The sequence below is a fragment of the Dromiciops gliroides genome, chromosome 3 (assembly GCF_019393635.1).
Source record: "Dromiciops gliroides isolate mDroGli1 chromosome 3, mDroGli1.pri, whole genome shotgun sequence".
In the NCBI taxonomy this organism is placed as follows: Eukaryota; Metazoa; Chordata; class Mammalia; order Microbiotheria; family Microbiotheriidae; genus Dromiciops; species Dromiciops gliroides.
In genome coordinates this window covers 597,741,906-597,765,740 of record NC_057863.1, presented here as the reverse complement: position 1 = coordinate 597,765,740, position 23,835 = coordinate 597,741,906, and the positions used below count along the sequence as shown (strand labels likewise).

At 51.5% G+C, this 23,835-nt stretch overlaps 1 protein-coding gene across 1 annotated transcript in view; it reads left to right on the top strand.

The window, feature by feature from the left end:
- Positions 1-19,883, top strand: part of FOXO6 (forkhead box O6) — a 29,719-nt gene extending 9,836 nt beyond the window's left edge. Inside the window, exon 3 of the mRNA XM_043990807.1 lies at positions 17,588-19,883. Coding sequence (XP_043846742.1) covers positions 17,588-18,988 — 1,401 coding nt within the window. The 3' untranslated portion in view covers positions 18,989-19,883. The remainder of the gene's footprint in view (positions 1-17,587) is intronic.
- The last annotated feature ends 3,952 nt before the right edge of the window (positions 19,884-23,835 follow it).

Here is a 23,835-nt window from a genome sequence, read left to right as displayed (position 1 = left end):
AGGTCACACAACTAGTATGCCACAACTGTCTCCTCCCCTAATTCCCACCCCTGGATCCATACAGAACTCTCATCTGCTAGACCATGGACTCTGGAAGTTCAATGCACTGTGCCTGCCATATAGTAGGTGTTTAATAAATGCTTGTTGCCTTCAATGTTGAGCCCAACCCTGCCTCCCTGTGTCTTCCATTCCCTGTTCTCAGTTCTGCTCCCCAAAGTCTTGATGATGCTCCCACTTAAGTATTTTCCAGGCTACATGCCTCCAGTTCCTTCATCATTCTACACTCTGCCCAGTTGCCTTCTCTTTCCCCTGCTCCCCACGCCCTGGTAGGTAGGACAAGGGCAGAGGTTTAAGGCTAGGGTCATGAGGGAGGAGAAGCTGTTACTGAAGCTTGGTTGAGTTTGTGAGTACTTCATTTCAGCCCATATGGACATGGGAGTGAGTGTGTGAGTGAGTGAGTGAGTGATGAGAGAGAGAGAGAGAGAGAGAGAGAGAGAGAGAGAGAGAGAGAGAGAGAAAACGAACGAGAACATATCCACTAGAGACCCAGAGGGAGGAACTCAGGGTGACCCTACTAACCACCTCTCTCTGCTTCCAGCCCTGTTACAGGGCTGCCATTGTAATCCATCTCCTGTTTTCAGCTTCCTAGGGTCTTAATTATTCCCTTTGGCTGGTCAGGCCCCGGTTTCGACATTCATTCGTTAGTTCATTCATTCATTCCTCACTCACTCAGCCACAGTGTCTTAAGGAACTACTCTGCAGATCCCTGCTCTGTGCAATAGAGGAGTGTAGACAGGACCCAGCCCCTACTCTAAGCCATAATATAACCTGATAAGCATGTGGGGCTGGAGAAAGAACTCTGGGTATGGAGCCAGATAACATCTGCTCCAAACCCCAAGCTGCTCCTAACTACTTATAAGATTGTGGACAAATCTTCAGTCTACTTCTCTGGACCTAAGTTTTCTCATCTGTAAAATGGAAGCAGGGTTGGACAAGATGACTTCTCATGGCCACTTCTGTTGCTAAGCATGTGACCCAAGTAAACACAAGAGAGGAGTGCAAAGTGTCATTGGAGGACCAAGAAGGAAGGGTTACCACACTGGGGGCAAGGAAGGAATAAGGTGTGTCATTTGGATTGGTCTCTAAAGGACGGGTGGCAACCCAACCACTAAGAAGAGAGAGGACCAACCTGGGCACAATGGCTGTGGCAGGAGAGGAGGGGGCATATTGGTCACAGTCTGGCTGGAGGAGGGGATTGAGTATGTCTTGAAGGATAATCTGAGATGAACCCAGAGAGGTAGGGGGAATCCAGGATTGGGGAGGGTCTTGAGTGCTAGGTAACAGAGGCCCTCTTCTGTCCTGGCTCATCCCTAGATGAGATCAGGCTGTAAAGTTAGGTTGGCAGTAGTTTGTGGAGGGCTTTGAATGCCAGATGGAATTTGATCTTTAATTGGTTGGTTATAGGAAGATTTTTATCAGAGGAGTAACGTGACCAGATTTTAGGCATAAATAAGTTTATTCTGTCAGTGTGGGAAGGACAGGTTGAAGGGGGTGGTAGAGACTGGAGGCAGGAAGACCTGTTGGGAGGCTATTCCAACAGTCCAGGCAGGTGGTGATGGGTTCCTTGTACACTAGGGAGCAGTGGCTGTGGGAGTGGAGAGGAGGGGATGAATAATAAGAGGGTGCTTCCAAAGCCGAAATCAACACGACTTGGTGACTCTCTGTGTGTGTGTGTGTGTGTGTGTGTGTGTGTGTGTGTGTGTGTGTGAGAGAGAGAGAGAAAGAGAGAGAGAGAGAGAGAGAGAGAGAGAGAGAGAGAGAGAGAGAGAGAGAGAGAGAGAGAGAGAGAGAGAGAAGGGAGGACCCAGGAGTTTTTAACAAGACAGAAATGGAGGTTCTGGGTGCCATTCACGGGCCTGGTATGTGGGAACTGATGGGTGAGGGGTGCTTGGGGGCAGCAAGGACTTGAGCTGGGCCTCTACTTCCCCACAGCACCAGATAGATATGGAGGTAGCCCCCAGGATCAGACACAAGAAGGGAGGGGGCCAGCCTTTTGGGGAACTGCTTTTAAAAAGAAGCCCCCCTTATCTTACTTATCTTCAGCCCCTCTGAGCTGGAGCATGTGGGCTACTGAGGGGGCCCAGCTGGACTCTGGTACTCTAGGGGGAGGGGAGATGGATGGAGAGCAGGGGGGAAGGGAATCTCCACTCCCATTTCTTGTTGCTGCAGAAGGAGGGGCAGGGAGAGAAAATCTCCCCTTGGAGAGTGCTGTATTTAGAGCCCCTCCCCCTACTCCTAGGCACCCCAGTTGCCATGGAAACCCTCCTGTTTGGGATGGGTTCAGCTGTTAATGTTCCCCCTCCCCATATGTGGAGGTGGGAGGGGGCCCAGGTGGCATCTCTCTGAGTCAGAAGCCCTGGGTTCCAGTCCCGGCTGTGCCAGAAGACTTGCTGTGTGATATTAGGCAAACTCCTTCTACTCTCTGGGCTTCAGTTCTCCCTTTTGTAAGATGAGGGGGTTTGGAGGAGATGTCCTGTAAGGTCACTTCTAGCCCTCATCCTCTCTGTTCTCTGGATCTGGTTGGAATTTGATGCACAGGCTGAGGCTTCAGACATTCCCTCCCCATACCCACCTCCCACACAGAGAAGTCAAGTCTCTGGTCACTCAGGGCCCCTGCCGAAGAGATCAAGCCTTCCCCTCCCCTCCCCCACCCAGCTGTACCCACCAGATTCCTCCATTTTCACCTTCTTAGAATCCTAGATCCAGCCTCCCAAAAATACAGCTTCCCTGGGTCAATTAGCCTTTGCAAAAAACCTGTAGTGTCTCCTCTTTGGATCACATCCCAACTCTTCAACCTGGCATTCGAGGCCCTCGGCCAACTCTTTCCACTTTGAAACACCTTCTCCCTCTAGCACACAGCTAGTAAGTAGCAGAGCTGGAATACAAACCCATTATTCTTTCTACTGCTTCTAGCCACTCTGCGTTGAGATCCGAGTTCCAGTCCTGACTGCCACTAGCTGATTTTGGGTGACCTTGGCACAGTCATTTCCTCTCCCTCCCTGGCCAGCAGCTTTCACCTCTGTAAAATGAAGACATCTGTCTAGGGTTCCTTCCAGCTCCTGACATTCTCTGAATGTCTTAGCACCTCCCCCTGCCTCCAGTTACTTCATTCTAACCAATTAGTCCCAGCCACCAAACTCACCCATTCTCACCTCTTATTCCTTGCTCCTGTGCTCACCCCCAATCCCATCCCTCACCATTTTAAAACCCAGCTTGGGTTCTTACCTCCTCCAGGAAGCTCTTCTCCCAGATTAAGCCCACGATGCTCAGACCACACTATCACCCTAGACAATGTGTGCGTTTCACACTAGATCCCAGCTCTCCCTACGACAGACTCTGCTGGACCGTCCCCATGTCTGTGCCCTTTTGCAACAGGCTTTAATCAGGCACTAACACTTGACTACTCAGGCTGCTCTGAGAGGCCTAGCACACTGGACACACTTTTAATTGTCTGTTGAATTGACTTGAATGATTCAGTAAGTCTTGACTAACAACAGCCCTTCACAAGGACCGCAGATGGCTCTTTACAGGTTGCCAAGTATTTTCTCTTCCACTTTCTCATTTGTTCATTTGCTCCTTACCACAGCTCTGTGAGGCAGGGGTAGGGGTGTGTGTGTGTGTGTGTGTGTGTGTGTGTGTGTGTGTGTGTGTGTGTGTGTGTGTTTCTCATTACAGACAAAGGCAAGGGAGTTGTTTTGTTTTACAGATAAGGAAACTGAGGCAGGGAGTGATGAAGGAACTTGCCCAAGGTTGCAGAGCTGGAATCTGAACTCCTGTTTTCTGATTTCTAATCTAGCACTCTTTCCCACTACCCTAAGCTTCCTTTCTCTACTAAACACCTATTTGTAAACCCAGCCTTGTCCTGGACTGTGCTGTGAAGGACCTCGGAGGAGACGTTGAAGTCCCCACCATCAGGAGCTTTGGAATCTCATATACATAGTCAGTTCACACATCCATGACTCATACTCCTGGGCCGGACAGAAATCTTCTGCACCCGCCCCCAGATTCTTGGTTGCAAATATTCCCTTGGGGCCCTGAAAGCCCTCCAGCTGCCCCAATCCCTTCAGACTGTCTGTCAGTCACTCTGTGGCTGCCCTGCCCCCCCCATACCCACTCCACCCTTTCTCCAAAGGGTAAAAGAGTGATGGTCTCCAAAGCACTGACATCATGACACAGGAAGTTTGGGATAGAAAAGGAAGCTCTGTTAGAAGTGTTCTGTATACCGAACACTAGGGGATCTATTGCTTTAGGGCGTTCCCTAGTTCATAAAGGAGGGACTTGAAGAAGTAATGTGAATTCTTGGGGTAGACCAGGAGGGGTTTCCAGAGGAGTTGGGGCTGAGTCCAGTCCTTCAAAGTGGGAGATCACCGGTCAGCCTGTTTGAAGCACAGGTGACCCAGACACCACTTTGCCCTTGTTTCCAGGTCTTGGTGCATCCCAGGGGTTCTGAGTTCACTACTCTATGGCTGGCTGGCTGACAAAATAACCTGGAAGGTACAGGACGAGGAGAAGACTGTGGGTAGCAGGCCCTCTGCAGGGGTACCAAACAGCTCCCCCTCCCCTCTGCCTCTGCCTGTCCCTTGGGTTGAGTCTGCGCCTGATCCAGGAGCACCAGGGTGGCATGGATAGGTGTCTTCCCTGTGCAGATGGCTAAGAGCTCTTGAGTTCAATAGATGAGAACTGTTCGAAAGGGGAATGAGTTCTCTTTCCCATGGAGAACTATATTCCCTATCAGAGGAGGCTTTCAAATGGAGACTGGAGAAGATCTTATTGGAGAATATTGTAGAGAAGATCCTGATTCCGTTGGGGAATATTGTAGAGGGGATTGCTGTTCATTCAACAAACATGAAATACCCATTGCTGTGTGCAAGGGGCCAGGTCTTGGGACAGAACCCTTTGACCTTGGTGGGTTCCTTATTGTCTGCTATCCCTTAGAAGGGGATCTTCCCATCCTGAAGGTCTTTCTTCAGAGGATGGACATGGCTGAGAGGAAAGGATCATTATGGGAAGGATTCTACATGGATAAGACAACATAGTGTGGAAAGAGCAGAGTCAGGAGTCCCTGGGTCCAATCCGTGTTCTGCCACCTTACCTTAGGCCAGTCCTTTTTCCTCTCTGGGCCTCAGTTTCCTCCTCTGTAAAATGAGGGGGTTGGGCCAGATGGTTAAGGTGCCTTGTAGTTCTGAATCCTGGGAGCCTCATAAGAAGCGGGAGGTGGCTCTCTTGAGCAATGCACTCAAGCATGGCTGGTGATAGAGCAAAGCCTCCCCACTAACTTATAACGCCCCAAGGTTATAGGATAGGCCCCTGGCAGTGGGTACATGGGTATTTGGGGGGTGGGCTGGCTAGCATCAGCTGGCAGGGAGGGGGAACCACATCATTCCCTCCCCACCCACCCAACCTCCCCAACTGCCTCTCTTGAGTCCCTCCCTGCCTGATTACCAGGTTCTTCCAGCAGATTGGAGGCTGCTCCCCTTGTCTGGGACCTGCCCAGGTAGACCCAAAGCATTTTAGTGTGGGAGGGACAATGGTGGTCTGAGCCCTTGGACAACCCACAGGCTGGAGTCTGAGAAGGGGGCGTTGGTTGGGAAGGTCCTGCTTTCTATACTTTCTATCCTGCTCTCGGCTCCCCCTCCTTCTCTCTTCTGATCTTTTCTCCCTCCTACTCTTCCCCTCTTTTTCCTCTTGGGGGACCTATGTCCTCAGCTGGCCTCATCCTCCTACTTGTAACCTGAGTTAGGGGGAGGGGGGTCCGCTATGCACTGTGGGTGGCACCTGCCCTTGAGCAGATGTGCCTGGGTGGGGCCAGGCAGGGTAGGGAAATTGGGGCTGATCCAAGGAAGCTGGAAGGCCGTCTTCCTTCCCCCTTCCATCCTTATTGGTGGGGGCTTCTGGCAGGTTCCCGGCCCTCCCCCTTTTCTGTTTAAGTGCCGAGTAAGAGCAGCTGAAGGCCCCAGAATGCCTGCCTGGGCAGCAGGCAGACCTTGGACCTTGCCCTAGTTACCTCCCCTTAACTCCCACTCCCCCTACCCCTTGGCCCATTAGGCCTTGGGGGTTGTCTGCCTTCCCTGGGTGGCTGGGCCCCGGGAGAGCAGATGGTTCTCATTGGCTTTGAGCCAATGGCCCCGGCCCATAATCCACAGGAACCCAGGCCCTGTGGGGCTGAGGAGCAGCTGCCAGGCCCCACCCCAGAGCTGGCCGCATGGCAGGGGAGGGTGAGGTCACAGCAGCTGCTCTAAGGTCCAAGATCTCCAGGGGGTGAAACTGTTTGAGAGAGAAAGGGAGGGAGTAGGGGATGGGTTAGGGCCTGGTGCCTGGGAGCCAGACCTGGTACAGGCAGGCAAAAGTAGAACTGACCTCCCCACCACCCCCAGCACCTCTGCATGGTTATGTAACAGCAGGGATCACCACACACTTACCCTGGAGACACCCACATAACCTACATTAGAGCTGGGAGGGCCCTTAGAACCCAGAACGTCAGGGCTGGGAGGGCCCTTAGAACCCAGAACATCAGGGCTGGGAGGGCCCTTAGAACACAGAACATCAGGGCTGGGAGGGCCCTTAGAACACAGAACATCAGGGCTGGGAGGGCCCTTAGAACACAGAATGTCAGGGCTGGGAGGGCCTTTAGAACACAGAATGTCACTGTTTGGGAGGACCTTTAGAACAGAGAATGCCAAAGCTGAGAGGGCCCCTGGAGAATGTCAGAGCTGGGAGGGCTCTTAGAACACAGAATGTCAGAGCTGGGAGGGCCCTTAGAACCCAGAATGTCAGGGCTGGGAGGGCCTTCAAAGAGCTTTTACCAGGGGCTTTTAGTCTTTTTGTGTCATGGAGTCCTCGGCAGTCTGGTAAAGCCTGGGCCCCTTCTCTGAATCATGTTTTTAAATGCATAAAATAAAATATATAGAATTACAAAGCAAACCAATTATATTGAATTACAGTTATCCACATACACATTGTTTAAAAAACAAGCCCACGGACCTTGGCTTAAGAACCATTGTGTCTAGTCTAACAACTTTGCTTAGAGGAGGCCGTAAAGAAAGGATTTCCCCAAAGCACGGTAACTTAAGTGGCAGAGCAAGGGCTAGAACCCCCAAACTCTGGCCTCCTAGTCCTAAACCCTGCACGTTGGCATTGCATCTCCTCAGCTACAAGGCCACTGCCCTATCGTGACTTGAAACTCTTAGCCCAAGCACCAGCTCAGCAGAATCCCTGGGCGGCCAAACCTTCCCACTCCCCCCAGGTTCAGGACAAAGTTCTGTGGCCCCACCTCAGCCTTAGCACCTCCTCTGATATCCCCTCCCCACTGAGCTCAGAGGAAGCTCTCAGGCTTGTGCTTCCAAAGCCTTTTACTCCCACAGAGTTCCCGAGCCCCCTTTTCATGTTGCTGAATTCCCAGGTTTCTTGAGAAGCCTAGGACTGGGGGTAAATTGCCCCAGAAATAGGAGGGAAATTAAACCGGTTCAGGGGTCTAGGGAGTGACCCCTGTTCTGCACCATTCAGCCTTTTCTGGCTGTCTGCTACCCTTCATTCGGAATCATCCCCACTACTAGCATGTCACCCAGCATGCAGCTGTGGAAAAGAGCCCTGAACTTGGAGGCAGAGGACGTGAGTTCGAATTCCAGTTCTGCCACCTGTGTGACCTTGGGCAAGTTATTGCACCTCTCTGGCCTCGGTTTCCTCCTCTGTAATATGAAGGAGTTGGAGTAGGTGAGTTCTAAGGTTCCTTCCAGCTCTTAATCCAAGATTTCCACCTTCACCTCCTTGAGATGCACCTGTTTATAGTGCTGCCTAGTCTTGAGAGATTTGTAAAGTGCTTAACACAGTGTCAGGCACATATTAGGCATTTTCTGCATGCTTATTCCTTATCTATACTCTGGGCTTCTGCCCAGCCAGAAGCATATAAAAAAGTTCTCTGACAGAGGCAGAGGGTTATTTCAGTCATCAATTTCAGTTGTCAGTTTCCCTGTTGTTGACTTCTGTGTCTCCTGATGTCTCTGTTGAACCTTCAGACCCAAATCCAACTCCCAGGAATCTAAAATCTGGTTCTTTTTTTTACTGGATCTCTCTGGAGACTCTTCTGGAACTCTGCTACGAACATCTTAGGGTTTGTGCCTGATCTACTTGGTTTCTGGTCTGCTGCCAGTTTAGGATTCCCATATTCTTAGGTGCCCTTGCTGCCTAATCTACCAGTCTCCAGGAACAGGAATTCCCTGAAATAGAAGTAGATCACCTCCACCCTTTAAAAAATAGATAAGTAGGGGCGGCTAGGTGGCACAGTGGATAGAGGACCTGAGTTCAAATCTGGCCTCAGACACTTAACACTTACTAGCTGTGTGACCCTGGGCAAGTCGCTTAACCCCAATTGCCCCACAAAAAAAAATAGATAAATAGTTAACACTTATGTAGCACCTACTATGTGCCAGGCACTGTGCTAAGCACTTGACAAACATCACATTTGATTCTCGTAGCCCTGGGAGGTAAATGCTGTTATTATTTCCATTTTACAGATGAGGAAACTGAGGCTCAGAGTGGTGAAATTATTTGTCTGGGTTTTCATGGCAGGAAGTGTCTGAGAGTAGAAGTTTGAACCTTAGTGTTCCTGACTACTTTAACCACTATACCACACTGCCTCCAAGTAGGGTCACTGTCAGGTAAAGGGGAGTTGTGCTATTGTGGGATAAGTGAAGTCATGTGACTGCATAAATGAAGTTGAACTGGTGTGAGGGAAGAGAAATTGGAGGCATAGGACCTGGGTTTGAATCCTCTCATGGGTACCTATTAGCTGTGTGAGCTTGGTTAAGTTATTCCACTTCTCTGGGGAATCAGTTGCCCCATCTGCGAGATGAGGTGGGGTGGACTGGAGCCTTCTGGTTCTAATTCTATGATCCTGGCACACTTAAGGGTAAAAGATTTTTACTGTTGAATAAATAGGATTCTGTCAAATGAATATGATGGTAGGGCCAAGTAAAGAATGCCCTGCATTTTATTCCCAGGGTATACTAGGCTCAAATGCCATTGAAGGATAGGACCAAAATGCAGTAGGCCTTGGCCCCTACAACTGCAAGACTTGGGTTTGGGGAACACTCTCTGGCCTCCTCTGCTCTCTACAAATCCACCTCCAAGGGGAGGTCTTGCTTTGGGGAAGGGGGTATCCGAGGTCACCCTGACTTTGGACTCGTAGAAAAAGGTCCGAGAGCCGAGGCAGCAAATATATATCTCAAGTGGCAGAAGCCCTAAGAATTCAAGAGCCTGAGCATGTTCAAGGCCAGAGACCCCCATTATATCTGACCATGTCAGGGGTGGAATCTGAGGCCCGAGTGTGTCCATAGCTGGGTCCATGCTTGGGTTCAAGGATGTCCATGAAAGCCAGCAAGAGATTTTTCCTCCACCTCTGTGAACAGGCTCAAGGAAGATCTTGCCCCTCTGTCTTTTTCTCTGTCTCTGTCGGGGCTATGTTCTCCCCCTGTTAAGGCACCAAGCCAGGGCTCTACTTCTTCTTCCCTGGACTCTTCCCCCCTTCCCACCTCCCCCATCCGAGGGCCCTGAAATCTGGGGCCTCTGAGGCCTCTGCCCTTCATGGTGGCAGGTTGCTAGACAACGGCACTAGGGAGCCCTGGTTACAGCTGCCTGGAAGAGGCTGTGAGTCTAGAAGGTCTCCCTCCTCCTTTTCTTGGAACTTCCTGTCCTGAAGGGGATAGGGGAATGTGATGGAAGAGGAGTCCAGAATGGCTAAAGTGAAGGGCTGGGAGCCCTGTGCCTGGGCAGGGGGCAAGGAGGTGGGGAGCAGCAGAAGCTCTGGGGATGTGGCCTCAACTCCCATATGCCCTTTGTACTCTGGGAACAGAGCATTGGACAGGGAATAAGAAAACCTGGGTCATGATCCAAACCCTGTCATGTGGCATCAGCAAGTTTCTCCTCCTCTCTGGGTCTCAGTTTCTCCTTTTAAAATGAGGGGTTTGTATGAGACACCTCAGTGCATTCTGTGGCTTCTGTAGCAAGGCAGCTTGCATAGGGGGTGCTCCCTTGAGGGATAGTGGTGAGTATGGGGAACTCCTAGGGGATCACTGGCAGGGAGTGAGGCTCAGGGTAGCCAGGTGCTGTGATGGGGAGGAGGGAAAAGGTGGAATGAGCAGCCCCTGGGGCCCATTGTATGGGGGAAGAGTTGCCAGGCACCGAAGCTCATCTCTGTCTCTGTCCTGGGGGAGCCCAAGCCTATTGGGAGGTGTCATCCCCAAGCCAGCAGCCAGCCTGGGCAGGCAAGCCAGGCCCCAACCTGCTCCCATTCCCTTCCCACCAAGTATGTCTGGAGAGTAGAGTAATAATAATACAATACTTTATATTTCTATAGCCCTTCAAGTTTTACAAAACATTTTCTGTGCGGTAGAATTAGATGTATTTTCCCCCATTTTACAGATGAAGAAAAGAAGAACTAGAGAGGAAATGTATCATATCTAAGGTTACACAACCAACTAATGGCCTTGGGACTCTAGTCTAAGCGTCCTTGATGATAATCCCAGTGCTTTGCCTCATACCACAACTCACCGACTGTCAGAACTGAACATGTGCCCAATATTCTCAGAGAAGTTAAGTCATTTGCCTGACACTATATTATGAGTGGTAGAAACCCAGGGCTTCTTACTATGCATCCAGATCATGAAAGGTGTTAAATCCAGAACTAAAGAATCTTAGAGTTTGTCCCAGAGACAGTGGGAGCCGCTAAGGATTTTTGAACACTGGTGTGAAGAGGTCAGACATCTTTGGCTACCATGTGCCAGATGAACAGGAGGAAGGGAAGCCACCTGAAAGGCTGTTAGATTAATCCAAGGGAGAGGTGGTGAAGGATGGCATAAGGTGGTGGCTGTGAGAACAAAGAAGGGAAGGGGACAGATGGGAAAATGGTTCTGAAGGGAGAATTTAGTTAGTGATTAGATATGGTGAATGCAGAAGAGGGAGGAGCCTTAAATGCTTAAGCTTGGGTGCCTGGGAAGTTGGCGGCACTAAGGAAGTTGGGAGAAAAGAGCTGCTTTTAGAAGATTATAAATTATAAGATTATAATGGCAAACCACTGCAGTATCTTTGCCAGGAAAACCCCAAACGGGGTCACGAAGAGACGGACACGACTGAAACAACTGAACAACAAATGGACATGTTGAGCGTTAACTTTTTTGTGAGATGCCCAGGGGAAAGCTTGCCAAAAGAAACTGGAGATTCCAGGTCTGGAATTGTGTCCAAGAAACCAGGGCAGGTGAGGGTGGAGAGAAGGTAATATTAGGAAGCCTTTAGGATAGGGATGAAAAATGGACCCACATTTGGGGGACCAGAAAGAAGAGAAAGCTGGTGAAGGAAATCCAAAAGCTTGGCCAGAAAGGTAGGAGAAAGCTAGTTTTGTCACAAAACGCAAAGGGATGGGGGGCAGCCAAGTGGCGCAGTGGATAACACACCAGCCTTGGATTCAGGAGGACCTGAGTTCAAACCCAGCCTCAGACACTTACTAGATGTGTGACCCTGGACAAGTCACTTAACCCCCATTGCCCTGAAAAAAAAAGAAAAAAATAAAGAAAGGAAGGAAGGAAGAAAGAAAGAAAAGGCAAAGGGGGAGGGGCAACTAGGTGGCACAGTGGATAAAGCACCACCCTTGGATTCAGGAGGACCTGAATTCAAGTCCAGCATCATACACTTGACACTTACTAGTTGTGTGACCCTGGACAAGTCACTTAATCCTCATTGCCCTGCCCCCAAAAAAGAAAAAAAAAAGGCAAAGGGGAGAGGGAAGGTCCAAGAATCAAAGCAGTGAAGGATTCATGTGGTGGTGGGGAAGCCCACTTGCAAGGACTTGCAGAGTGAGTGATGAAGAGATGGAGGCAGGGAGTGTAGCTTCCTTAGAAGGAGGTGAGGAGAGGATGGCAACTTCAAGCACTAGCAGGTCAAGGGAAGATGGATTTTTGTTTTGCCTGTTTTTTTTTTAAAAAGGATTGGGGGGCAGCTATGTGGCACAGTGGATAGAGCACTGGCCCCGGAGTCAGGAGGACCTGAGTTCAAATCCAGCCTCAGGCACTTGGCATTTACAAGTCTGTGTGACCCTGGGCAAGTCACTTAACCCCAATTGCCTCACACACACACACACACACACACACACACACACAGGATTGGAAGACCTTTTTTATAGGCATGGGGAAGGGAGAGTTTGAAGATGTACTGAGTTGAGAATAGCAATGGCTGATGTTTCAAGGTCCTGGAGTACATAGTAATTATAGCTTACATTTATATGAGATCCTTATATAATATCTTAATATACATTATCTGTTGTTCAGTCATTTTTCAATTGTGTCTGACTCTTCACAACCCTATTTGGGATTTTCTTGGCAAAGATACTGGAGCAGTTTGCCATTTCCTTCTACAGCTCATTTTATAGATGAGGAAAATGAAGCAAACAGGGTTACATGACTTGCGTAGGGTTACACAGCTAAAAAGTGTCTGAGGCCAGATTTGAACTCAGGAAGATGAGTCTTCCTGACTCCAGGCCCAGCACTCTATTTACTATGCCACCTAGCTGCCCTAATATATGTGTGTGTATGTGTGTGTGTGTGTGTGTGTGTGTATATATATATATATACATATATAATATATACATATATAATATAAAGCTCATTATGTAGCACTCTAAGGTTTTCATCAGATCATATACATTATCTCATTTAATCTTTCCAACAATCCTATAAAGTACATGCTATTGTTCTCTCCATCTTCCAGATCAAGAAACTCAGGCTTCAGGCAAATTATGTGACTTGCCCAGAGTTATATAGCTAGTATCCATCAAATGCACATCTCTAGTTGAGTCAGGATTCAAATGCAGGTTTTCCCAGTTTCAGATCTGATGTTCCAGTCCACACATACACTTTAGCTGTATAGCTAAAAGAATTAGCTTCAGCAAGTAGGTCTTCTCTTAGACTGAAAGGAGGGAGAAGAAAGTAGGCGAAATAATCATGACAACCACACTGATGTGTCCCTTTGATATTTGCAGCAACCCTAAACAGGGACTTGCCCAGGGTCACCCAGATAGTGTTTTAGTCTGGATTTGAACTCTGGTCTTCTTAACTCAAGGCCCAGGAATCTATCACCGTGCCACCATTTGTGTTAACTCATTTGATCAGTGGGATACGTAGAGCACAAATAGAGGGGTTTCCTTGGACAAGGAGGAGGGACACCTCACCTTCTGAGACTTGGAGGAGAGATTGTGGATGGTGAGCAAAAGAGAAGGAAGCAGGAAGTACATAGACCCCAAGCCGTTGAGGTGACTGGATGCCATGTCCTAGGGGGATTGGCCAAAGGAAATGGGGATCTTTATCTCCTCTTTGAAGAAGACTTAGGAGGAACATGGTAGTTGTCTTCCAGTATTTGAGGGACTGTCATGGGGCAGAGGAATCAGCTCTTGTGTTGTGTGGCCCCTGAGGACAGAATTAGAGACACCAGGGAAAGTTGCTGAGAAATAGATTTTGGTTCCATGTACAGATAAGTTCCCAAATGGTGACAGTCATCCAGAAATGGAATTGGGAAAGGTAGTGAACTCCCTTTCACAGCAGTCTTGAAGCAGAGGTCAGGATACTTCTCACCCAGGGAAACTATTTGTGACAATTGGATCAGCAGCCTCAAAAGTCTCTTGAGTCCCTGAGATTCTGGGATTCTGAGGGACAGAGACATTGTGATGGGGTGGAACAAGTCCTGGGTGTGAGTCCTGAGTGTTTGACATGCGAATCTTTAAGAATTTGAAAAGTATTTATGGCAAAGAGGGATTCCATTTCTTCTACTTGGCCTCAGGGGGCAGAAGCAACAGGAAGAGGTGGAAGTCTCAGGAAACTTTGTTCCTTATTGGCCCCACCTTGGGGAAACCCTTTAACCTTTGTGAGCCTCAGTTTCCTCATCTGTATAATGTCCCTTCCAGATCTAGGGGTCAGTGGGTCTGTGCATCCTGGGTCAGGTTTCACTGGGGGAGAGGTTACTGTGAAAGTCCATGTCCTAGACCATGGGACGGCTTGTGAAGGAAGGGCTCTGTAAACCATTAAACAGTTAGGCAGAGAGGCTCAGAGATTAAGAGGCAGAAGGGATTTTAGAGGTGAGCAAGGCCAACCCTTCCATTTTTACAAATGAGGAAATCAAGTCCCAGAGAGGGTCATCTAGTCTGAGGTGAGATTTGAACCTAGATCTTCCTGAGTCCAGATCCAGTGCTATAGCCACTGAATCACACTGCCTTTCAGGAAACTGTAAGTTAATATTAAGATGGTGTTTGTGGGGATCAGTAGGGCCACTGGCAACTAGGCAGTGCAGTGGATAGGTGCAGAGTGAGGAAGATCTAAGTTCAAATCCAGTCCCAGACACTTAATGGCTCTATGACCTTGGACAAGTCACTTAACCTTTGTCTGCCTCAGTTTTCTCAACCCTAAAATGGGGATAATAACCCTGGGGATCCTCCCAGGGTGAGAATCCAATGAGACAACATTTGTAAAGTGTTAGCATAGTTCCTGGCACATAGTAAGTGCTTAATAAATGTTTGTTCTATGTGGGGGGCCCGGGTGGAGCATGATAGGCTTGTTGGTAGCCAAGGTGGGGGGCAGCCCAGAGTTGGAGGTCCAGTTAGGACATCGCCAGGTGTCAGTTCAAGCTTTAAGGAGTGAAGTGGGAAAGGGTTGGCATCTAATTTAAGTCCTACTAGTAACTCCCTTTACAACACACACACACACACACACACACACACACGTAATCTGAATACCTCCAGTGAAAGGGAACTCACTACCTCTGGAGGCAATTCATGATTGTGGGACAGCACACTGATTATTAAAAAGTTCTTCCTTATATTGAGCCTAAATATGCTTCCCTGTAACTCCCACCTGTTACCTTCTGGTTCTGCCCTCTGAGGCCAAGCAGAACACGTCTGATTCCTCTTTCCTATGGAAGATCTTCAACCATTCGAAGACAGATTTTTGCCCTCCCTAAGTCTTCTCTCCTCTGGGCTCAATATCCCTCCTCTCTTCAGCTCATTGGAGAGTTGTGCTTCTATTCCTTTCACTAACCTGGTCATCTTCCTTGGCACAAATCCCAGTGCTTCAATGTCCCCCTAAAATATGGTGCCCAGGACCAGATCCAGAACTCCAGCTGTGTTCTGATCATGCATCATCTCTGGGGAATTGAGAGATCTCTGTTGGGGTGGGGGAACTGGGGTGTCTGTGAGGTTGAGCAGCTCACAGTGAGGTGGTGGTGCCTCTGTTGAGCATGAGCGACCAGTGTGTCTGGTGTCAGGAGATCCATGTGGGGAATGGGGTTCTCCATAGGATGTGGGTGTGGTGTGGGACCACCTTGGGTAGGAGCCGGGGCCTCTCTCTGCAGCCAAGGCCTCTTCTGCTTAGGCACCTTCAGAGCCTCCTGAAATGCCCACCAGGTACCTTCCGCCGTCCTCCCTTCCCCATTGCCCCCCACCTCTCCGGCCCCTCCTGCAAAGGGTTAATGGCCTTCCCTACCTGCAGTTGCATTTTAAAGCTGTGAAATTAAAGCACGTAATTTATTCTCCCCACACACGAAGGAGCAATTAGTTCTAAACAGGGCTTAATCAGTCACTGCGAGATTGATTTCTGGAGCCCGGATTTGCGGGCTGCTGGCACTGTGCCAGGCAGGGAGAGGGAGGCATCGGGTGGGAGTGGGGAACCATTACATAATGTGTTCTATGGTATGTGTGCGTGGGGAGGCTGGGGAGAAGAGCCCTCAGGATCTCCCAAAGCCAGGGCCTGGGGCAGGAACCCTGGACAGCAGCAAGGGAAGGACAGCCTGAAGCTTTTCCCTGAGGATTCCCACTCACCTTGGTCACCCCACTCAAGAGTGGGAAGAATCAGGCGTTCAGGGCAGGGGAGGGGGAGCTGGCCTTGGTTTCATACCCCTCTGGCTGGAATCCCCTTCTTACCTCTTCTGGCTTCCCGGGCTCAGTCAGTGACCCCAGCCTCACCCCACACCTGTGCACTAGCTCTAAGGCCCCTGGGAGAATCACAAGAGGCTGTGAGAACAGAGCCGATCTGCTGCCCCTCCACTCCTGACCTCCCCCTTAATAAGGAAAGCACTCCTGCTCTGCCTCCCAGGCTCTGCACCCCTCTTCCCTGCAGGGAACACTTCAGGAGAGGAGTCAGATCATCAGATCATCATCTCCCTGGTTCTTCCCCTCCCTATTTTCAGGAAATCCCCAGGTTGCCAAAGGGAAGGGCTACCTCCCAGCTCCCAGTGAAGAGTGTTCTCTCTCTCTGTCTCTCTCCATGTATCTCTCTGTGTGTCTCTGTCTCTGTCTGAATCTCTGTCTCTGTTCATCTCTCTGTCTCTCTGTCTGTGTGTGTGTGTGTCTGTCTGTCTCTGACTGTCTCTCTGTCTGAATCTGTCTGTCTCCCTCTGTCTCTATGTCTCTCTTTCTCTCGCCCTAGGACATCTCTGTGAATGTAGCATGAGAACAGTTCTGGCTTCCATGCCCTGAATGAACTCTGGGGTCCTGGTGCCCTCCCATAGGTCCAGGGATCCTCACCCCCCCCTCCAGATTCCAACATACCCACAATCCCCCCTGCCAAGATGAGGTCTAGGATGATGTGGCCACCAAGATTTTAGGACCAAACTCACCTACTACCTACTTTCTCAGTTTCCTCATTTGGTTATTAGTCAACTAAGCTTATCATGAAGCACTTACTATGTTCCAGGCAGTGTGCTAAGTGCTGGGGAGACAAAGACAAATGGCAAAATGAGGTTAGGCTGAATGCCCCTTGATGCTGCCTCTAGGTCTTCATCTGTATGTGGGGGGTGGGGGGGGGTTAGAGGCCGAGTGCTCCTTGGTGGCCACCTGGTGTCATCACACACTGTACCTGTCCCCGAGGCCCAGCCTGGAAGCCCTCTCCTCTAGGAAGATCCCCCGGCTGGCTATAGGACGTTCCACTTGTTTGTCTCCCGTGACTTGGGGGAGAGGCAGGTTCTGTAGGGAACAGGAGCATCCCTGCAGCCCTTGTCTGCCCCTGCATCCTCCATCCTTGATCAAGAAGAGCCCCGTGCGGGGGAAGGGAGGCTTGGTGTCCAGGCAGCTGGGGGATGGGGGTGGGGAGGGAGAGACAGTCTTCTCTCTCTGATCCCCCAGTGACCAGAGCTCTCCTCTCTCACCTTCCTCTCCTGATCTCCATCTTCATTTCCTTCCCTTTTTTCCCCACCTAATTTCTTCCAATCTTTCTCACCAACTCTCTTCTTCCCATCTCTCCTTCATAATTCTTTCTCCCTCTCCCCATCTCCCCCTGTTTTCCATCTCTTCCTCTCTCTTCTCCTTTCTCCATCTCTTCTTTCTCCCCTTCTCTTTACCTCCCTTCATCTTTCTCTCCATCTCATGTCTCTTCTCTGTGTCTTCCTCCTTTCTCATTCTCTTCCTATTGCTCCTCAAATGTCTCCCCCATTATCTCTCCCCTCCTTTCTCCCCATCTCTGCCCTCCCCTTTTCCTGCTTTCTTCTGCCTTGCCCCCTGCAGAACTCCATTCGGCACAACCTGTCTCTGCATACTCGTTTTATCCGCGTGCAGAATGAGGGCACGGGCAAGAGTTCTTGGTGGATGCTGAACCCGGAGGGTGGCAAGACAGGCAAGACTCCCCGGCGCCGTGCCGTGTCCATGGACAATGCCAGCAAGTTCCTGCGCATCAAGGGTAAGGCCAGCAAGAAGAAGCAGATTCAGGCAGTGGGGCCTGAGCGGGGGCCCCACAGCCCAGCAGGGGCCCCCCCACCTGCTGCCAAGTGGTCCTCCAGTCCTGCCTCCCACGGTCCCGGCCCCGGCCCAGGCCCAACTGGCAGTGATGACTTTGAAGCCTGGGCTGACTTCAGGGGTCGACCCCCACCCCCACCCCCACCGGGGCTGGGCTCCCGCATCTCCCCACTGCTGGCGGGCGGGGGGCAGCCTGATGAGCTGGAGGATGAGGAAGCAGCCCCTTCCTCTCCACTCATGTACCCTAGCCCCTCGAGCGCCCTGTCGCCAGCTCTGGGTGCCCGCTGCTCTGTAGAGTTGCCCCGCCTCACTGACCTGGCTGGGCCCCTCAGCTTACATGAGCCAGGCCTGGCTGACGGCCTCCTGGATGACCTCCGCGATGGCTATGGTTTGAGCCCACCACCCCCACCACCACCTGGTTTACGGGCCCGTGTGCCCCCAGCCCATGGCTACGCCTTCAGTGCCAAGTGTGGGGGTGCGGCTGTCGGCAGCAGCGGCTTGGGGGGCTCCTACTGCGGGACTATCTACAGCCAGCCGGCCTTGGGTCCACTGCGCCGCTTGCCCATGCAGACAATCCAAGAAAACAAGCAGGCGGCCTTCGCCCCCTTCCGACCTGGTCCCTTGCAGGGCCTGCTGGCCTCACCGGCTGGGCCACCACCACTGCCCCCAGCCAGGCCCCACAGATCTGGCTCCCTCCTGGGCGGGGGGCCTGGGGAGCTGGGACTCTCGGCGGCGGTGTATCCGGCCCATGGCCACCCCCCGCCCAGCCACAGTGCCTTAGCTCACCCCATCAGCCTTATGACGCTGCCTGGCGATGCCTGCGGTCTCGGAGGACTGGCCCACCCAGGCCATCCGGCTCCGTATGGGAGTGGGGGTGGGCCGGTGGGGCCCACAGGGCTGCTGGAGGCAGCGCTCCAGGGCCCGTACACAGCAGGCCCTGGGGGCCACGTGCCGCTGGCCGGCCAGGACCGCTTCCCCGCTGACCTTGACCTGGACATGTTCAGTGGCAGCCTAGAGTGTGACGTTGAGTCTATCATTCTCAATGACTTTATGGACAGTGACGAGATGGACTTCAACTTTGACTCGGCTTTGCCCCCGCCCCCCAGTGGCTTGGCCGTGGCTGCCCTGCCCAGTGGGCCCCCGCCCCCAAACCAGAGCTGGGTGCCTGGCTGAAGGAGGCCCCAGGGGGGAAGGGGGGCTCCAGGACTCCCGCTGACTCCTGGGGACAGTTCAGGAGCCAGCCCCTCCCTCCTGGGCCCCACATCTCACCACCTGGACCATGACAGCTCCTGGAGGGGCCTGCCTGGGCTGGGCTGGGCTTGGGAGACCCTGTCTTGCTGCTGCCATGGGGAGGAGAGGGGCCTAGCCCAGCTTCCCCAAGCTCCCCTGCACATCCCTCAAGGGTCCCCGTCTCCTCCCGGCCGCAGGGTTCCCCCCTCTCCTTGGCCCTTACAAGGGAACACTCGGTCCAAGCCCTAGTAGCCCAAACTCCTGGGTCCTAGAGAGCCAGACCACAAGGGACTGCAGGGAGAAGGGAGGGCCCAAGGCCCTGGGCTCCAAGGCCCCAGCCCTCCCCCTTGCCCACCCCCTAGGCCTCACCCCCACCTGGGCCCGTCTTGTGCCGCTGTGCAGTACAGTGGGGTTGTCGTGTCTGCTTTGTGTGGTGATAAGCGTCGTGTTCCCCCTTGGGTCAGGAAAGGCTGAAGAGGCGGGTGGGCTGGGGAAGAAGAGGGGGTGGGCAGACAGGACTGGAGTGACTCCTGGAGGCTCAGGGAGCACCCCTACTTAGTGGGCCCCTTCCCAAATGGCCCCACTGCTGGCCCAGCCAGGCCCTCTGCCTGCTCATCCCCAGCTCTCCCTTGGCTCGTCCTGCCAGGCTCTTCTCCGAAATCCCCCTTCCCTAAGCTCCCCCCACAACCAACCCTCCCCCCATATTTATAAGTGTCCAGTCTGGGTCTGGGGGGGGGAGGGTGGGCGCGGTCGTTCCCGCGCAAATATCGTAGGCAGTGTACCGTGGCCGTGCCGTTAGCGTGTGTGTGCGTGTGCGTGTGTGCCATGTAAAGGCTGTGTAGAGTGCATTGTACAGCATATTTTCATGAATAAAATGGTTTTAAATATTCTCAGGGTGTTGGGCTTGCTGGTATAGGGATTCTAGTATTTTGGGGGAGCAGTGGAGGAGAATGGGGGGGACGTTACCCAGACGTCTGAGCGTGTGCAGGAACGTCTGGGCTCTCACAGACCTCGCAGCCCAGCCCAGGTTTGTGTACATAGTAACTGTATACGTGTCTGTGTGTCCATGTACCTTTGTGGGCAGCCGTGTGTGTCTGGGTACAGGATGGGGAAGGGGTCTGGGTAAAGGCAAACAATTCCAAGCCTGCTGTGAGAGGTTCCAGATGAGGTAGGCTCCTTGCTCCTCAGGAGGACCCCTGCTCCTTCTGTTGCCCACACCCACTATGGATGCCCCGAGCCAAGGTCTCCATCCAGCCTGGGATGCCTAAGGACAGGGTGCTGTCAGCATGCATCTGCACTGGGGGTAGGGAGAGGAAGGGAGAGAATCACTCTGCCCCCCACCCCACCCCCCTCCTGGCCCCTACATCCTGCAGGGCAGAGGTTTTTGAGGAAGGGGAGGGCTGCAAACCCCAGCAGCTCCCCCCCACCCCATCCACACACCAAGTACCTTCTCCCTGGAGCCTCAGCTGCATGATTTATTCATAAAAAAGCCATTATTTATGCCAAAGAGAGAAGACAGGATGGGTTGGCTTTTTAAGTGCCTATAATGCATTCGCTGGTCCTGCAGCCCAGACTCTTCCTCAAGAGGCAATTCAGGCAGCGGAAAGAGCCCTAGTCTCTGAAGCAGGACACCTGGTCTTGCCTCTGCCACTAACTTAGGGGGTGACCTTGGGCCAGTCACTTCCTTTCTCTGGGCCTCAGCTTCCTCCTCTGCAAAATAATAGACACACATTTATGTAGCATTTAAAGCTTTCAAGGTGCTTTAAATGTGGTATGTCATTTGATCTTCATAACAACCCTTGGAGCTAAGTGCTTTTGTTGTCCCCATTTAACAGATGAGGACACTGAGGCTGAAAAAAAAGTTAAGTGATTTGCCCATCAATGCACCATTAATGAGTGAACTAAGGTCTTCCTGACTCCAAAATTAACACTTTATTCACTATACCACCCAGCTGCCTGCATGAAGGGGTTCAGCTAGATAAACTCTAAGTGCTTTCTCATTCTGACATGTTCTGAGGACCCACCAGCCCTAATATTCCGTAATCTCTGTGGTAAGGCCCCTCTCAGTTCTGACCTTCTGGGTTCTATGGCCCCTCCCAGCTCTCACATTCTGTATCCTAAGGGCTCTCCCAGCTCTAACATTCTGGGTTCTAAAGGTCCTCCCAGCTCTGACATCCTGTGTTCTAAGGGCCCTCCCAGCTCTGACCTTCTGAGTTCTAAGGCCCCTTCCAGCAATGACATTGTGTGGTTTCTCTCCTTCATCACATGTTTTGCCTCTGGGCCCAGAGGGAGAGCACAAGCTGCAGGTATTTGATGGCCATCAGCGGGGCCTAGAACAAGACAGCTCTGCTGGGCCCCTTCTCCTCTCAATCCATCTGATGCCTCTCCCTCCACCTGCTCTGTCAGCCCAGTTTTCTGAGCCTGTCTTTGTCCTGGGGTCAGGACACTGTGGAGCTTGGGCCTCCCTTAGCCTTCCACTCTCCCTGGAAAAGGGATCCATGCTAGAGAAAGGATGAACCAAGAGATAATTTTCTTCCATCTTATGTTGGGGATTTGCTCAAGAAAGGTGGGGAGCTTTCAGAAATTCACAGGTTCCGTTCTGCTGCTATGACCTAGCCAGGAATAGCTCACCTACTTTCCAAGCCCAGCCTCTCCCAATGCAGAGCTCTGAACCTAGAACCCAGCCAAGAGCATCCATTACCCCAGAACAGAGGACCTCAGAAATACCCTTTTCTCTCCCTCAGGAAATTCTCTTTCCCCACGTGCTAGCAAAGGCCATTTCAAGAACAAGAATCTCAGAGAGAACTCAATGTGATTTCTAGATCCACCTTCCCATCCACTGGGCTCTCTCCAACAAGAACCTGGCCTCCCATGTACCAAGCAAGCTGGAGCTAGAACCCTAGGAGCAGATGGGGAGGAAGTATACACAGACTCGATTGCCTGAGGGTGCCGAGGGATAACACTTGGCAAAAATCTATCCCCCTTTCCCACTCCAGACATAGTCATATTTAGAGATACACTGACATACCCCCTATACTTAGAACACCAAATGTCAGATCTAGAAGGGTTCTAGAACATAGACTGCCAGAGCACATAAATATCAGAGCTAAAAAAGAGACTTAGAAAATAGAATTGCTGGAATAGAAGGGACACAGAATGTTAGCTCTGAGAGGAACCTTAGAATAGAAAATATCAGAACTGGGAGAACCTTAGAACACAGAGTATCAGAACCAGGAGCGAACTTAGAACACAGAATGCCAGAGCTGGGAAGAACCTTAGAACGGAGAATATTGGAGCTGGGAATGGCCTTAGAACACAGAATGTCAGAGCTGGGAGGGGCTTTAGAATATAAAATATCAGAACTGGGAGAAGACTTGGACTGATAGAACATAAAATGAAATATCAGAGGGAGATTCTATAGAGACCATCTTTCCCAATCTAACTTGTATTCTTCCTTCCTTTTATTTCTCTGTCTCTTCTGTCTCCCTGTTTTTGCCAGTCTGTCTCTGTCTTCCCCCCACCTTTCTCTCTCTCTCTCTCTCTCTCTCTCTCTCTCTCTCTCTCTCTCTCTCTCTCACACACACACACACACACACACACACACACACGCTCACTACAGGCTCTCACACACAGAGGCACACTTAGGAAGTCTCATCCTTCTCACAAATTCCTCTTCCCACTCATCTCCTTTGGGGGTGAGAATCTTCTCTCATGTAAACATGAGTTTGAAGACAGAGGGAGGGGAGCTGGAGTCTTCTGTGCAGGTGACCTGCTCCCCCCACACACACTGAGGCTGCCAGGCATCTTTGGCCCCAGCAGGCAAGGGGTTAAAGCCATTTGGCGGTAGAGCCAGAGCCATTAGGCCCAATAATTATGAAATTATCAAGGTGCTCAGGTGACTGCTAATCTCACACATACTGTTCAGCTCCCCGGCTAATGAGCTGAAGAACTCCCGGGCCTCATCCTTCTTGTTGAATGGTGCCCTGCAATTAATGAGCTTCCTGGAAGCCCAGCAGTGTGGGGGCCAGCGAGGGGGCCAGGGGAGCCAGCAGGCAGCTTGCTCCTTTCTTCCACCCCACTGCTCCCTGGCCCCCAAAGCTACAGTGCCACGAGCTCCCTGTGATTGGCACGACCGGATGGGCCCTTGGAGGGCCAGAGATGGAGGTGAGGGATGGGGAGGAGGAGGGAGAGAGGAAAGGGGAGGATTTGGAGGGAATAGGTAAGGAATGGGCAGCTGGAGCATGAGAACCTGAGAGGAACTCAGAGGGTAAGTGGCCAATTTCGGGGCCCAGGTGATGAAGACTCTATCTGGCTGACCCCAGAGAGAACCCTGGAGAGCAGGGGATCCTGTGTGGAGGAAGGCGTTTGGTGATGATGGTATCTGCAGTACTGCCAGTGATGGCTCCGGGACCCACATCTTTGCAGGTGCTCAAAGAAGAAGACATCGTTAGGCACTCCCAGGGTCCCCAGATTCTAGTCTAGGCCTGGAGTCAGAGGGAGCAAAATATCTTTTGATGTCAACTCTTCAGGGACCCTCAAATCCTAGAGCTGGTGGGGCCCCAAAGAGGCCATGTGGTTTACAGGCAAGTGGCCCCTGGTTGAGTGAGAAGGGGAGAGCTGGCCTTCTGCCCAGGACATCTCTTCAGGGTCCCTGGTAGAGGTTAGGAATCTTATCAGCCAATCATTGGTTCTACCAGAAGTGACACGAGGACGGTGTTGAGGACTCTTGCTTAGGCACACTGTAGGCAGGCAATGGCTTCCTTAAAAGTGGGGTCACCAAGCTCTCATGA